At 45.1% G+C, this 16,673-nt stretch overlaps 1 protein-coding gene across 1 annotated transcript; it reads right to left on the reverse strand.

Moving 5' to 3' along the window:
- Positions 1-13,486: 13,486 nt before the first annotated feature.
- On the reverse strand, positions 13,487-16,434 carry RPS21 (ribosomal protein S21). Its single transcript, XM_005422147.2, has 5 exons — positions 16,286-16,434; positions 15,588-15,651; positions 14,497-14,568; positions 13,725-13,780; positions 13,487-13,544 (listed from the first exon to the last, which is right to left on the reverse strand). The coding sequence occupies exons 1-5, from the start codon at positions 16,333-16,335 to the stop codon at positions 13,535-13,537; spliced, it is 252 nt and encodes an 83-aa protein (XP_005422204.1). The 5' UTR covers positions 16,336-16,434; the 3' UTR covers positions 13,487-13,534.
- Between the last annotated feature and the right edge of the window lie 239 nt (positions 16,435-16,673).

Consider the following 16,673-nt stretch of genomic DNA (forward strand, 5'->3'; position numbering starts at 1 on the left):
GCCCCGCGGGTGTAAAAGGCTCCCCAGGGAAGGGATGGGCATCGCTTGAAATTATGACACTAACGAGGGTCAAACACTCCTTGTTCCCCTTCCATTGGTCCCACTGAGCCTGGGCAGCTGTGGAAAAGCTGCATCTGGAGCAGGGTGCCCACAGAGGGGACCCTGCCCACTGTGCCAGGGCGGGCTCTGGACAGGGACAGGCTGGAATTGGTGGCATGGGGCCGAGCACTCTGTGCCTCTGGCTCCCTGCCCCAGCAAGGGACACCTGGGCATGGCACAGAACACTGGCAGAGGCTCCCAGAACTCTGGTCTTGGAGGGAAATGCAGGTCAGCAATGCTACAATGCCACAGACATCTTTTATGAAAAATCCTTTCCTTAGGAGTTTTGCTCCTGAGAAGCTGAGAGGCCTCAGGAACAAAATGCAAACAATGGTTATCTGCTGCTGTGGAACGCAACAGGTGCATCTGTGATTGGTCTCCTGTGGATGTTCCTAATTAATGGCCAGTCACAGCCCAGCTGGCTCGGACAGAGTCCGAGCCACAAGCCTTTGTTATCATTCTTTCTTTTTCTATTCTTAGCTCGGAAACATGGAGTCAGATCCTCGTCACTTCCCTCATCCTCAGACCCCTGTGAACACGGTCACACTACAAGACTGGCTGCCACTGAAGCTCTGGTTGTCACTGGTGCCTTGGCTGTATAAAAGTCTGCATCCACATGTGCCTGGCAGCATCCCTCAGGCTCAGAGGGGATGGAGCAATTTGGATTTTCCAAATTTTTGGATTGCTGTCTTGAAAACTGCAGTGTTCTTTCATCCCTTGCCTTCCCACTGCAGCTATGGCCTCCCTTGTTTTGGGGTGAGGCACAAATCCTTCATGAACAGAGTGGGGTTTGATATAAACCCCATCAACCTCTTCTCAACCAACTACACCATGACAGCTCCTTAGCTCAATATCTTCTTGAAAACTGAATTATTTTGCCTGCTAAGGTGCAACAACTCAAGCAACAGCTTCTAGAAGTGCCTCCTTTGGGGCTGGACCTCAGAACAGCCCAAACCACTCCACAAACGCTCCCCACATTTCTTGTGTTCAATCACAAATCTTAAGGAAAGCCCAAGCCATGGTGGCCTGAGGTGAAGCCACAGTGGGCATGGTGACACCAGAGCTGTGTACACTCCCAGGATGGTGTTTGTTTTTAAACTCAGAAATGGGGACTGAGGTCATGTTGGTGTGGGCTGGGGACTGACCACAGGCTGCCCCGCATGGGCCGACCCACTGTCATCCCAGGACCTACAGCAGCCAGGAGAAATGTGCGTGGGCAGAATTCCTGCATCCACAACTGGCCTCACAAATCAGATAATACCATGGGAAAATGCAGGGATGGCCCCTGGGGAGGCAATCCTGTATCCCCAACAGCCTTCTTGAGAGTGGCTCTGGAGCTGTCACCCCTGCACGGAATGCCCCTGGGCTTCTGTGGCTGCAGCAGATGCTGAATTGTTTGAGAGCAGAATCCCAAACAAACTGCCTGCATCTGAGCAATTAGAGAGAAAAAGAAGTATATTCTACCAGCCAACTGCTTAATTATCGAGGGTATTAAGCACAGCATGCAGCTAATAGCAAAGCTTTGGATTTTCAGGACAAGCCTTTCTCCCTGCTCTGTTTGTTGGAAAGAATCTGAGAAATAACAGGATCACCACTCATTCCCAGCAGTACCAGCCCTGCTGTGGGCTGGGATGGAAATGCCACTGTTCTGGGCACAAGCTCTGTGCTCTGCTCCCAAGGGAAAGGGTGGACTTTCAAGAATTGGGCAAGATTCCCATGGTGGGGAGAATTCCCTGGGTAGGTTTGTACTGCCCTGTGACCATAGCTGGCTTTCTGTCATTCCCTGAGCCCCGGGATGGGCAGGGCAGAGGATTTGGGGGTGTGGAAGAGGGCAGAGCCCTGGGAGCTCTGGGGATCCCACACTCTGGAAGCCCTGCAGGGAGATAATGCTGCCACTGGGTGATGAGCCCGCTGGCACTGCTGACACAGCATTTCTTTTCAAATGTAAACACTTGTGCATGGTCCAAGAAAGCATTTCACACTGCCCAGCCCAAGCATTTTAATAAAAACCCTCCTCTCCCCGAGTCTTGTTTAAGAACCTCAATTTAATTTCCATTAAGTTAATGAACATTAGTGTTTGTTATCTTCACTTTGCTTTCTGGACTGTCTTACGAGTGTATCTAAGTTTTTCCCTGCAGATTTCATGAGAAGAAATTCAGCTTTTTAAAAAAATGCGAGAGGAAAAGGAAGCTAGCAGTAAAACATCTGATACTGCAAGACATGATAAAATCAGGGGAGCTGGCAGAGCTGGCAGGCTGCCCTCTCCTCCTCCAGCCCTGGCCTGTGTCCCTTTGTGAATTGGCCTTTGTTTGCTGCAGATTCACTCTAGCGGTTTCTCACACCAGAAATTAAGCCCTATTTTATCCAAACCTGGCCCAGAGGGCCTTTGGCTCCCAGCCAGAACATACAGAGCATTTCTTTTTATTTGTTCTTCTTTTCTCTGTCTCTCTCCCTGCAGGGTACTGCTATTATTATTATTATTATTTTTTAAATCTCGCATTTTACTGATTAAAGCGCTTACATTCATGTTGATACATTTGTTTTGTGGTGCCTTTGGGGTCATGAGGAAGCACAGATTATTCTGGATTGGAAGGGAGCTGGGAAAAGCTGAGGAGAAAACCAGGATGCTATCAGGCATTCCTTTGGTACTGACACATGGGCACTGATATCAGCCTGCTGCTGCTGATTCAGGGCTGGGGAGGAGGGAAATTTGGATAGGTTGAGATGGGCTGTGATGTGCCTGAGGAGGGCTCAGGGACAGGCTGTTATCAGCAGGATGGGCTGTGTGTGGTGGGACAGGCTCCTGTCCCAGCCCAGGCTGTCCCTGAGCCCACCACAGCAGCCCTGCCCTCAGTGCCACCTCCAAAACCACAGAAAGCAGCACCCAGGGCTGCTCTCAGCACAATCCTGGCATTCAGGGAGGGACACACAGCCCTCTCAGCTGGGTGTAAGTAGCTTCAGAAAGGGGTGAAAGTCTGCATCTGAGAGACAGTGAATTCTGACATTGAATCCAGGCATGGAGGTTTGAGAGCAGAGAGCTTTCAGCAGCTCACAGATGCTGCCACCTTCCTAATTCACAAGGTTTGGGGTCAGGAGCACCTCAGAAGTCACTGAGTGTCCCCTGCACGCTCTGTGCCCCTCAGGGGTGCCAGCACCTTGCTCTGCCTCTGGCCTCTCTGCTTGGTCTCAGACCACAAGATGTAGGCTGAAATCTCTAATGGGGGAGAAAGAGCAGAATCAAATGGGGAAATATTAGAAGATTGTTGGACAAAAAAGGTTTTCTTGGCATCTTTCAGATTTTCCTTGCCATCCTCCTGTTATCTCAGTTCCTCGTTCATATCTAGTTTCCATTTCCACCTTCAAATTCTCTTTCCTGATCCTAGAGATCTGACTGTGTGCAGGCTGTTTCCAACAGATAACTAGCTCCCCCCTATCACTGACTGAGCCCTTTCCCTTCCTTCTGTCCCACCCTGAGATGAGACCTTGTGCAATTGTCTGGTTTTAACCCCCAAGGGCTGCCTGCCTTTGTCTGATAAGACCTGGACCCTGTAAACATTTGCTGAAAAGCATGGAAAAAATAACTGCATCTACAACAACCTCTAGCAGGGTAGAGAGCAGTGTCTTTATCCAGATCTGGAGTTGACTGTCTCCTTAAATCAATTTAAACTGAAATAAGATCCATTCCTCCCTCGTTCCCTATGCAAAAGTCAGCTGTAATCCCAGGACACTGAGTCTTGCACAGGCTGGGGAGCAGAATGTGCCTGTGACAGGAGTGCTGGGCAATTTATCACAGGAGATTACACTCGAGGGTGCTCATGTGACTGGGATTTAACAGTCAATTAAATAACACCAACACTTCTAACAAAGGAGCTGGGGTTAAGGAAGGACTCCAAAATGACTGCTTTTCCTTCCCAGCTCTGATGCCAGCCCTGGGAATCTCCCTGTTGTTAACCCAGATGTTCAATTAAAGCTGACAGGAACAAATAAAATTGTTCTGAGATGTCCCTACAATGGAGTCAGATATCAGGTCTGCCCCTGAGGCAGTTTGTAGGAAGCTGTCCCATGTCTTGGACTTTATCAAAAGGATCCCAGCCCTGTGTTTAGTGCCAGTGATTGCACTGCTGCTGCTCAGGTCGTTTCTGGGGAGCAGACAGGGAAGTGCTGCTTCTTGTCAGGATCAGCCAGCGCCAGCCAGGGCAGATGGACACGGTGCTGCTGCTTCAGAAGGACACAGCCAGCTGCCCACACATCCACCAGAACACGTGGCAGGGCAGGGCTTGCACACTGAGCTCAGTGTCTGGGCCCCACAGAGCTCATAAATACACAAAACCTCTCCTTCCCCATCTCTTCCAGCAGGCAGCAGTGCCTCCCTCCAGATCTCTTGTGGCTTTCCTTGAAATTCCCCCCAAATTGTGAGCACCTCAGTCTTGCCAGATGTTCCCTCCTTCCTGTCCCACTGAGTGTGCCCATTGCTCCTGCAGTTATCCTGCTGTATCCCTCCTCACAAGCAGACTCACCCCCAGTGCTCAGGAATCTCCTGCTCTGCTGTGTGGTGTTGATGGGGGCCCCCAGGACGAGGTGAGAGGTGAGAATTTGACTCCAAGTTCTCAGAAGGCTGATATATTATATTATATTATATTATATTATATTATATTATATTATATTATATTATATTATATTATATTATATTATATTATCATAGCATATTACATCATATCATATATCATATCATATCCTATTATATTATATCTTATCATCAGAGTCCTGACACAGCTGGACTGGGATTGGTCATTAATTAAAAACAATTCACATGGAACCAATCAAAGATGCACCTGTTGGGAAGCCACCTCCACACCACAGTCCAAGCAAGCAGATAATTATTATTTACATTTCTTTTCTGAGGCCTCTCAGGGGGAAAATCCTGGCGAAGGGATTTTTCAGAAAATATCATGGTGACACTGGTGGCATCAGCTCCAGTCCCACATTTCTCTGCTCTTTATCTGACTACCAAGCCCCTCTGTCTGTCCTCACAGCTCACCTCTGCTGTTCTGCTCTATTCACCCTTCACTAACCACCAAACATTTGCATCTGTTCTTATATTGTATGGCTTTTTACAAGAGTAAAGAAAAAAAAAATATTTGTGGTGCTTTTTGTTCATTTCATCAGTTTCTTCCCCTAAATTCTGCTTTCCAGGGCTGTTCTTTGGGAATCCCACTTTGCACTGGGGATTCAGAGCTGGGTGTTAGCACACAACAACCCTTCTGCTTGGGCACAAACAAAGCATGTTTAGAAGTTACCTGATAAATAGAAGGGCACAGCTTTTGTGACCCAAGTCTCCTCACCACACCAGTCAGGAAGGGGCTGCTGCACTCTTGTGAAGCTGGCCAAGATGCTGAATTTTTTCCCATGGCAAAAGAAACAACTTTCCCCATTCCATATTCTATCTCGCTCATGGGGTGAGTCCAGAGTTTTGCTTTGTAGGTTCCTCTGAAGCATCAGAGCTGCTCCCAGTGTCCTGTTCTGGACAATTCGTCCCAGCAGTGTGTGACATGGTGTTTTCCTAAAAGACCATTTTATAAGGTCACTTCATCATCTGGTCCCTGTTCCATGAGGTCATTCAAAAGTCACAACACTGGAGTCAAAATCCCCTTATGCTCATTTTGGTGTATTGGAAACCACCGGAATATTTGCTGGAAGAGACAAAATGTGGCTGAAATAAATCCACAGATTTTCCCCTAACAGAGTTGCTAGAATAATATCAAGATCATGACTCCCCCTCACTCCTCATAATTGCTGCAGCACAGCCCTAAAAGGGGGGCTGACCACAATACAGATATTTTTTTCATGTAGGAGGAAGGAGTTGTTGAGAAATCTCTTGGAGCATGTGAATGTCAGCCTGATATTTTATTTGGGCTCTTTGACCGGATGCTCATTTTCTCACATCTACATCATTGTTTAACACCAAATCCACACCTCTCCATGAAGAAGCTGTGGGATTTTTTCCAAACAGTAAATGTACATTGTCTGCCTTGATTGTATTAGGATGTAGTACCTAAAAAATAAACCAAACAACTAATGCTTGAGGTAAAACAAGAATTAAGAGACAAAACCATGGTGTGGTCTTGTGTCCTTCTAATCAAATAATCTTCCTCTGCAGTGGCAGGGATGGCACCAGAGGGTGACAGTGATCAGAGAAGGTGGTGTCATCCTTGTGTTTGTGCTTCAGAAAGGGCAGGGCTGGCAGGTGTCTATTTACAGCTCCCAGGAGAGACACTGACCTTGTGTCTTAACAAAGACTTCATATTCCACCAGACACTTGAAGCTCAGACCCAAAAGCCAGCACTTAAACAAGCTCCCTGCTTCTGGCATGTTGTTTGTGCCGATATTTGCTGCTTTAATCACAAGTGACAGCCAAGCAGTAATTTGGGCTGTTCATTAGAGCAGCCCCATGTCCTGCTCCTTCTGAAGCCAACACAGATATTCAGAATTAGCATTCCCACAGAGTTTTCCAGGAAGTGGTGGTTTCTGGGAAGCTGAAGGATAGAATGGAAATTGCTGATCGGAACAAGAAGCTGGAGCTCCCTTGAGGGGACACACAAAGCAGCACGGGATGCTGCCGACACTCTGTTTGAATTGGGTGGATTTATGAGCTTTTCTGATAAGAGCTGTTATCTGGGGCTGGAATCAGACCCCACCCCCTTTGCTGGAATTTCTCTTGGTTTGTTCTGTTCCCAACTCTGAGCACTTCTGGAGAGTGTCCACCCCGTCTCTTGCAAATTCATGAAAATGGGAATCTAAGGCTAATGGTATCCTGTGGATTTGAATGAAAGGCTGCTCTGACCTTAGGGATGCAGGAGCTCTTTAGGCTGGGCAGGAGCAGCAGGAGCAGCCTGGCAGCTCCAGCTTTGTGCCTTGGGCTGGGCTGACAGTGACCAGCCCTTGCTGGGATTTGCACTCCTGGGTGCCAGCTCAGCTACTGATACCAGCAAGGGCTGACTGAGAGCAGGCTCCCCACAGCACTGCATTTTGCATTTCAGAGTCTCCAAATACCAGAGGCATTATCTCAGGCTGCAGAGCATTGTAAATCAGGGTTAATTCTTTCCAGCAGTCAGCTTTGATATGGCCCTCCCTCTCATTACCTGCTCCCTAAAGGAAGAAATGTTCCTACCCCCATAAATGTTCCTGGATTGAAAAAGACAAAAATGACACTATTTTATTTACATGTCCAGAAAATTGGTGGTGTAAAATTCCCCTGCAGGATAGAGGATAAAACCAGGGGTTAAAAAGCAAATTAGCACACTTTCCTCTGGCTCAACTCTACTGAGTTCATTGCAGATCTTTAAAGTTTATCCTCCTTGTATAAGTTATTTAGAGAACTATGTCACCTCCTTGTATAAGTTATTTATAGAACATTTTCTGAGCACTCTTTATATTGATTTAAAGCTTCCCACTTTTTAAAATCACTTTCATTTGAGAGCTGGGTAAATTCTGGTATAGGATGTAGCAGCTGACAGGCTTTGCTCAAAACCAACGTCACTGCCTTGGTCCCAGTGCTGCAGTTTTGTGGAATGGCTGGGATGCACACTCAGTGGGAAGCACACCAGGAACAGTTCCCTGCTCTGCAGAAACAAACAGAACTTTTTCTTTTCTTTTTAAAGGCACTGAAAGCAGTGAAGGCTGAGTAACAGAGCAGGCATGAGCCACAAGGTTTCTGATGAGATGTCATCGTCTGAGATTTTTATGTAGCCACATGGAAAGTTGTGATTTGTGGATGAGACGTTCCTGGATATTCAAAGTTTTCAGGGAATTATGACTTGCAGCAGTGAGTCAGCACTGTTTCAACGAGACAAGGATTAACCTTCCTGTCAGGACAGTCTTAAACAAGCTCGAAAAACAAAAACCACAGAGATAGGTGACAAATAATACATTTTGGGAAACAAAAGATCAGCACCTGGGACCTTAAGACCAAAGCAGATCCTTATCAACCATTCAGCCAAGATCAGAAGTGAGCACTGGCAGGCAGGTCCCTTCCACCTGTCCCACACCTGCAAAGCCTCCTGTCTCCTAGATAAGCCCAGCACTTGGGAGAAGGTCAGAAAAAACCTGTAAAATTGTGTCCCTTTAACCTGAAAGGGGTTCATCCCTACTGTGGTCACACTTGTAGCACTCCCCAAGAAGGCTGCTGAGATGTTAATTCCCTATTCAATGAAAAAACCCCAAGTTTGGCTCTGTTATCTCCTGCAGGATGCTCTCCAAAGGCAGAGCTGTGTCACCGTGTGCTGGGCTCCCAGACAGATGAGCTCTGTGCACAGTGATCAAGCTCCCTCTCAGGTAATATACATCCCAGCCTGAAGGCTGCTTCCTCCACCTCCCTTTGTAGTCCGTGTTTTAATCAGCACCATCTGGGATTAGCTTCCTTTTATTTACTTATTTTTGGGTACAGGCAGTCTTAGATCCTCAGATTTTGGTCAGCCTGCCTGGAAACTCTTCAAAGTTTGGGATTACCCCAGCTCATGTGCTGGGGACTGGGATGGGGGTTCCAGGCACTTGAGAGCAGACACAAGACAGGAGCAGAAGTGACCCATCAGCACACACTGAACTCAGCTGCAGCATCCACTTTCTGAGGTTATTTTCTCAGCACAGCTGGCTTGGGGGCTGTTCTGTCACACATCCATGCTTGGCTGAGTGATCCAGCACAAATGACCCCATTTTCCCAGGAATGCAGAGGGAGTTTGCTGCGAGCATGGCTCCACTGGCCACAACAGAAATCAGGCGTGTAAATCCCTTTCTTTTAGCCTCAAACTGGTCAAAGGGAGAATTAAATCCCCAGCCTTTCTAGCTCTTGTAGGGGAAGGAAACTGAATAAAGCAGGGACAAGCAGCAAGTAATGATCTCTGCCACCTCCCCTGTGCACTACCCAATTTATTTTGAAGTGCTATTTTTGTTCAGCCTCAGACATTTGAAACATTTTGCCTGGAGCAGGAAATATCACATTTCCCAGCTCGGTGAGCAACCTGCACAGAGTTGTGCTAAACGCTTTATGGAAACGCTGTTCTGTGAAATAAAATGTGGTATTTTAGCATTTTTGCTAAAAAAACCTGACTTACCTGACAGGCACTGCAGGTCATGAGAGGGAGACAGCCTGAGTGACTTCACATCAGGGCACCAGTGCATTGTGTTTTGGTATTGATGGATGGATGGATCAAGGTGCTTGTCTGGGCTCTGGTGCCCTGTGAAAACAGCAAAAAAAATTATTGTGTTTAGAGCCAGATAATAAGCGCCTTAATTTTGATGGATGTGTTGTGTCCCAGCACACAGTTTACAGCTCACCAAAATGCAAGTGTGACTCTCCCTTCCACCCCTGCAGGAGCCCCCAGTCAATGCCCCACAGGCCTTGGCTCCCTGCACAAGGATTGTCCTCCACCCTCTTGGAAGGGCACCTGAATGAACAGAAAATGTATGTACAGCTCTGGGGCTCCCACAGTCTGCAGCCTAATCCTGGTGCTATCAATCCAGTCCTGTTTTAATAAGCAATAAATGGATTTTCCTGTTTTGCTCATGATGGTAATGGGTAAGTGACCTCCCTGCTGTCACCCATGTGTTTTTCCACCCTGTTTTCTGCCCTGCTGTGGAGGGGGAGAGGGGAGCAGCTGGGTGGGCACTGGCAGCTGGCCATGGTCAGCCCAGGAGTGCAAACAGCAGCCAAAGGGGCCCCAGTCCTCAGCAGAACAGGCACAACCTGCTCTTCTCCATGGTCCCAGTCCTGTAGAAACAAGCCATGGACAGGGTTTGTTAACAAATTTGTTGTGTTTGCTCATTTGTTAACAGGCTCAGGTGTGTACATTTGCAAAATACACTTGGTTCAGCCTGGTCACAGTAGTTTTACTCACTATCAGCTATCTGAAAATAGATGTTAAAATAATACCTTTTCCATCATAATTTGTTAAAAAAATAAATCCTGCATTGACCTTACAAATTGTTCTTAATTCTTAAAATCTCAGTACCTGCAGTTTCTGCTGAGGATTTAGCCAAGCAGAACTCCTGTCTGATGTTAAAATAAAGTGTGTTTCCTAGCAGGAATAAAATGCCTAATTAAGTTTCTTTTGTTTTGTTTTCCCATGGTTGATGAGTTCCACATACATACAGGGAAGCTGCCTCCCAAGGGATGCCTCAACACAAACAGCCATAAATGAATTAACTAAAGTCAAAACCTCCCCTAACCTGCTCAGAGTAACATTTGCAGCAGAGGTGTATTTATCTCTGTGTTTTACTCAGAGTGACAGCAATTGAACAAAACAGGAGCTGGGAATAGACAGCTCTCCATAACATCCAACTGGAAAACAGAACTGCTGCCAAATCCAGTGGAACCAGATTATCTCAGTGCTCTAGGTGGGCTTCCAGCAGCCCCCAGCACCAGCACGTGCTTTGGGAAAATAAACAACATGCCACAGAGCTGTCCCAGGGTCCCTTGTGCAGGGAGCACTGCTGAGACAGCTCTGCTCCAAAACTCTTTTGGTGCTTGGACACCCATGGAGCAAAGGGACAGTCTTTTTTTGGCCTTTTTTCACTGTTCCCCTGATGAGTCTCAGTGTCCTCTGTGCAGAGACCCATGAGCAGTGCCAGGGCAGCACTTCTGGCAGGGCTGCTGTTGTCAGAGCTGTCACCTCTGTGCCAGGGTGACAGGAGCAGCATTGACCTCCTAACACAGGCTCTGATCACACAGGCTCACAGCTGAGACCACTGAAACAGCTTTTTAGCACTGTAGAGTTCATTGGAAGAATGTCAAGCCTTAAAAAGCAAAATCAGTATTATGAGACCTTGGCAGCTCCTACCAAGCCCCCAGGTGTTTTTAGGAGTTTCAGGCTCTTGTCTGAGCAGCAGAATTTTGGCTGAAGACACTAAAATAGCCCCAGCTAAATCAGATGGCTTTAGGATGCCACTGCCAAGTCCTCGTAAGTAACAGCAAAGAATTTCACGACTTGGTGCAGTGTAACCATGTAAGGGCAACTCTGTCCATCTTGTACAGTAGAGTACAGTTCATTCCCTTTCATGGCCCTCAAACATCTGAACTATTCCTGTTCCAGGAAAACAAAGAACGTTTTACATCACAATACTAGAAAATGCAACTGGAAGTGGATTTTTAAAGGGACACATGTCCCTCCTTGACAGGATTCTGCAGGGATTGTGGTAGGACTCACATGCAGTGGTGCTGGTGATGATGGTGTGAACTTCAGGAAGCCTTTAGCACAGCACTAATCCATTCCCAACTGAACTGCTTCAGCATATGGCACCATTAACATTTCATATTTTGACAAAAAAAAAATAATGAGAGAATAATTTGCTTTAATTTTTTCTAAAACTCCAAAACCCAAATGGCAACAATCAGCGTTACAAAGCACAGAACATTTTAAATTACAACATAATCCTTAAACACTCAAACCAGAAGTGTAATTTTGGGTCAGCTGTATACTAATGGGGTTGTACTGCTTAAAAAGACATCTGAGAGACCTCAAGTTCATCTTGAATTTTTAAGCTGTCAGTTCACTCTGCCTTATGGAGGAATTCCACTGAAATCCACATGGATGAACAGAGTCTCAGGGGATTAAGAACAAGTCAACAATATTTAAACTCTTTGGTAAACCAGGCATTTATCAGCAGCAAACAGTTAAGGGTTTTATTTAAAGTTCTACCCTAATGCCAATGCAGAAGCAACTAATTTAAGATATGTCAGAAAAAAATATCAAGTCCAATTAAAACTTATCTCCTCTTACTGTGTACAAAGGAAAGTAATAAGGATTGGACATAAGCCAAGCTGAAACCTCTCCAGTTTGAAGACTGTATTTTTCTTTCCAGAAAATGTTTTCACAGATTTATCTCCTGGAAAAATGAATTATTTCTAGGAGAATCACAACATTGTCATCCCTCCTCCCCCTTTTTGTTAATGCATCTTTCATGGTTAACTTAGATGTCAGAAGAAAATAGCTCAAAAATAAAGTATGGATTAACATCCCCCTTTGTTTTAGTATTTAAAAGGTTTCTCTCATGTTCTTTGTGTATTAATTTCAACGTGAATTCAACATGAACCATTTTTTTGGCCTTTTTAGCCAACTTCCTCCCTACTTGCAACACCCAGGAGTTCATCTTTTACAAGTTCTATCAGCTCAGAGTAGTAGTAAATTCAAATGTTATCAGTGGGAAGGGAGACTGTGCAGCCAAAGAAGTTTCAGGTTATGGCTCTGCTAAAAAGGGTTCTTAGCCTGTTGAGTTCTGATTCTCTGCTGCAATTGCTCCTGGAATAAAGGTTTAGTTATGGACCTCATTGAATCTATACAGTAGCTTACACTCTAAATCCTAATTCATGATTTGCAAAAAAACCCTTAAATTACTAAAAAAACATCACACCACACTGTAACTCCACATTAACATGGCCTGATTTGCACTGCCAATATTCAGTAGGTATCCATGGTGCCAAAACAGGACCTTCCAAATATGCTGCACTTTGTCATGTCTGAGAAGAAAAACACAGATAAGGAGAAAGATACCACATGTGGGTAGCTCAGCCATTCTCCTTAGTCCACAGGGAACAGCATCCCTGCTCCAGGCTGTCCTGAGAGCCCTGAGCCTCATTTCCCACGTGCAGCCACAGTAACTGGCAAACAATCAGAAATAAAGCACATGGAAACCCCTCTCAATGGTGACAGCTTGCAGCATAAACAGGAAAGCATCACCAAACAGCCTCTGTCACTTGGAACAGCTCTGGAAGGGCCTGTGCAGAGATCTGAGGGTGGAAACTGCAGATGCTAACCCAGAGATGACCACAGGCAGGGAAATGCAATCTGGATTAACCTCTGAGCAATGTGCAGATCAGGATACACCACCAGGACAGGCCATGTGTAGTTGTGGGTATTGTGGAACAGGTAAAATGCAGCTGTCAGGGGAAATTTACCCTATTAGCTTATTTTATAACCCAAACCCATATATGACATTTTTGTAAGAGATAATCACAAAGTGACAAATAAACCTGGTGTGTGCAAACAAAATCTACCAACACAAAAGCAGCACCTGAAGAAAGGACAGACCCTTTCTTGAACCCTAACAAGAATTCCCTTAGTTTCTCCAGTATAAAAAGGAGTAAGCTCAGTTAGATTGCTACATTGCAAGTGTTCAATTACAGATGCAAAACTTATTAAATCTGGAAAAGAACAATGGCAGTGAAGCCAAGAACAAAGTGGAAATCCTTGACTCTGGCACTGCTTTACAAGCTGATTTGTTTTAAGAATTCACAGTGAGAATTTGTATATTTTTAAGACACATTTCCAAGTCTTTCAAGACTAACTACAATAAACCCACTTGTGTTTATGACTTGAACAAAAGACACAGCACAATGTAGTTTTGAACTGTTTATTTCACATGTTCCATCCTGGAGTTTCTTCAGTTAAAAGTTCCTACAAGAAAATGAAATAAACATTGTTACAAATGAGTTTGCTTCAACAGCTCAAGTAAATATCTTTGACCAACTGTGTAATCATCCTATAAATACGATGTACAGATTGTCCTCCTAAAAGCTGGATTTGGGAATGGAAGTTCCCCCTGCAGGAGTTAGAGGGTAAGATAAACATACGTACTTGGACACAATTCCATCATTTTTTGCCAGACGCAAAATGGAGTCATCTGATTCACCCTGTAGAGAGAGAAAAGGAAATATTCTCAAAGGAAATATTCTCAAGTGTCCAGATAATTGCTGACACATGTGGAAGAGAGGCAGCTGCAGCAGTTAGTGCAGATTAGTGTTTTCAAAATAAACTGTTGCTTTTTTGTCATCCTTAAGGGTAAGGAATTGCTTTAACTGCATAAAAATATGCATTTGCATGAACAACCTATTTATGGGCAAGTGGACTTGTGATGAACTCCTCACACCATTTTAAAGTCAAGGTGGTATCATCTCCAGTAAAAATAAACAACAGATAAAAGCCAGAATTAGTACCTGGATACACATTCTTAAAAGAAAATCACTTGCATAGTTTACTTTGAAAAAAACAACAAACATCTCCAGAAGAAGTTGATTATTCCAAGCAATCCAAGGCCCTGGCACAGGGTGCCCATTGAAGCTGTGGCTGTCCCATCCCTGGAAGTGTCCCAGGCCAGGCTGGACAGGGCTTGGAGCACCCTGGGACAGTGGAAGGTGTCCCTGCCCAGGGGAGGGGTGGAATGAGATGATCTTTAATGTCCCTCCAAACCAAACCTTTCTGTGATGCTGTGAATTTGTTCATGTGTTTATTCTGCCCCAAAAACCCCTGTGGAAAGACACTTCCCACAGTGTTTTCAGGGCCAAACACACAGCTAATTAATGACTAATGATCAGCAGCAGAGCATTCTGCAGGTCAGGAAGGCACTCACCATTCTCCGGATGGGGCCGCAGATGGCGTAAGTCTTGAACTGGCCATTCACCCTGCCTGTCACCTTGTCCACCTGCAATCACAGCAAGGTTTTACACTCTCACAGCACACCTGACAAGCATCCCAAAGTTAAAAACTGCAGAAAAATACCTGCAGTGTTGAGACAATAAACCACAAAACCTCAAGGCAAACACTGAAGTTAGAAAGTCAACTACAATGATCTCTGCACAGCAAATTTGTAGCTACACAGTGCAGCAGTTAAATGTAGTGGATCACACAGACTGACAAGAAATGGTAGATAAAAGAAAAAAATTTGAGTTCTGAACAAGTGGAAAAGCTCTGTGTAAAGTAGCTTTTCCTGCCTTTACTCTTTTTTTTCTCTTAACTGAGGTCATATAATGGAAATTGAACTGAAAGGGGAAAGGGACAGAGTTGTTACAGGGGTAGGAAAATGTCCAAGCTGAAAGACATAAATTGTCTCACTTTGTCAACCTGCTGAGACATTTAACAGGAAAAAGACTAAAAGATATAAATCATGGATTAGAACAGTGTAGTGAACCCTGTAATATCAGGTGGGCTCATTTCCATGTTCTGCTAATCTCTGATCCTTTGAAAACAAGGAATAGGGATCAGAAGGGAACAGGGATCATTCATGGAAGGAATGAAATGTAGTGAACAAGAAAAGTACTTGCCTTAACAATTACAGGAAATCAGAATCAGGGTGGTTTTTTAAAGTTTTTTTTTTCTTTGTGGTGAGATAATTCAGGAGACTCAGATTTTTAAAATATGTGGGGATGTGGTCTCCCATTCAAGAACCAAATCAAGCTCTGTAGCTACAGGAAAATTGTGTCCACAAAATTCCTGAAAGCTGAATTTAATAAACAATTGGGGGGAAACTCCCAAACCATGCTATAATGAGCTTAAATTAATTGGAACTCACATGTATTAACTGGGAACCTGCAGGAGTCAATGTCTATGGTGACTTTCTTTACTGAATTACTGAAAATACATCACAAGCTGTTTAATTCTGTAACTTTTATCAAAAGTTTAAAGGTTTAGTTCTCTCATCACATATTCTGTGGATAAACTTACCTCAGAAATGTTTATCTGAATGGAAGCATGATCCTTAGCACCAATGATTCGGTTGCTAGCAGAGCTGAGGAATAAAGCAGGACAGATTAAAACAAAAGGAAACAGGCAGTGACAATGACAAAGAAAGCTGCTACAGACAATTCTACAGGCAAATCAAAACTGCACAAGAAATTTAGACAGTAACAGTTTAAGGTTTCATTACTTAGAAGATTAAAATGCAGTTTTAAGTACATTTAAAGGAAATTTTCACTTGGTAGCATCACACTTATTAGCCAATTTTCCCTTCACTTTGGTTTCTATGTGCCCACTTCACCTTCATGCAGTGAACAGGACAGTACAGGCCTTCAAAACACACAGAACATTTTTTAAAATGCAAAAATACAGCCAGGGTAATTAATAAGATTAATTCCTATGCCTTTTTTTGCCGAGAGCCACTGTAGCTGTCAAAGACACTCAGGTTGGGATACTCAGGAATCACAGGCTGTAAAACATATTTGACTTAATCTAATAAAATTCATACAAATAGCTTATTTTTAGTGACTTTTTAAACTGACAGAGTTTAAAAAGTCACTAAAAATACTGTGACTGCTACAAAAAGCCCCTTTGCACACACTGCACAGGTGAGGGCTCCAGGAATGTTTTTGGGATGGATTTTGGGGGCCCCTCCAGCCCTGGTCGGCTCCTGGGTCCCTGCTCACCACTTCCGAGGGACATAAAGGTCCACGAACTCCCCGGCGTCGTTCTGCATCTCGCCCTGCTCCTGCTGAGGCACTGAGCAGAGACACCTGCCAGAATCACAGAATATCGCCGTTTGGAAGGGACCCACACGGATCACCGAGTCCTGGCCCTGCCCAGACCCCCCAGCAACCCCACCCTGAGCATCCCTGTGCAAACGGCCCGGAGCTCTGGGGCCGTGCCCATTCCCCGGGGCAGTGCCTGGTTCTGGGGGAAAAACCTTTGCCAAAATCCACTCTCACCCTCCCTGATCAGCTCCAGCCTTTCCCTTGAGTTTCGTCTCTAGCCACAGAGACGCGATCGTGACACGAGATCGTGAGGTGATGCCAGGGCCCGGCCGGGCCCCCGGGC

The sequence above is a fragment of the Geospiza fortis genome, unplaced genomic scaffold (assembly GCF_000277835.1).
Source record: "Geospiza fortis unplaced genomic scaffold, GeoFor_1.0 scaffold188, whole genome shotgun sequence".
In the NCBI taxonomy this organism is placed as follows: domain Eukaryota; kingdom Metazoa; phylum Chordata; class Aves; order Passeriformes; family Thraupidae; genus Geospiza; species Geospiza fortis.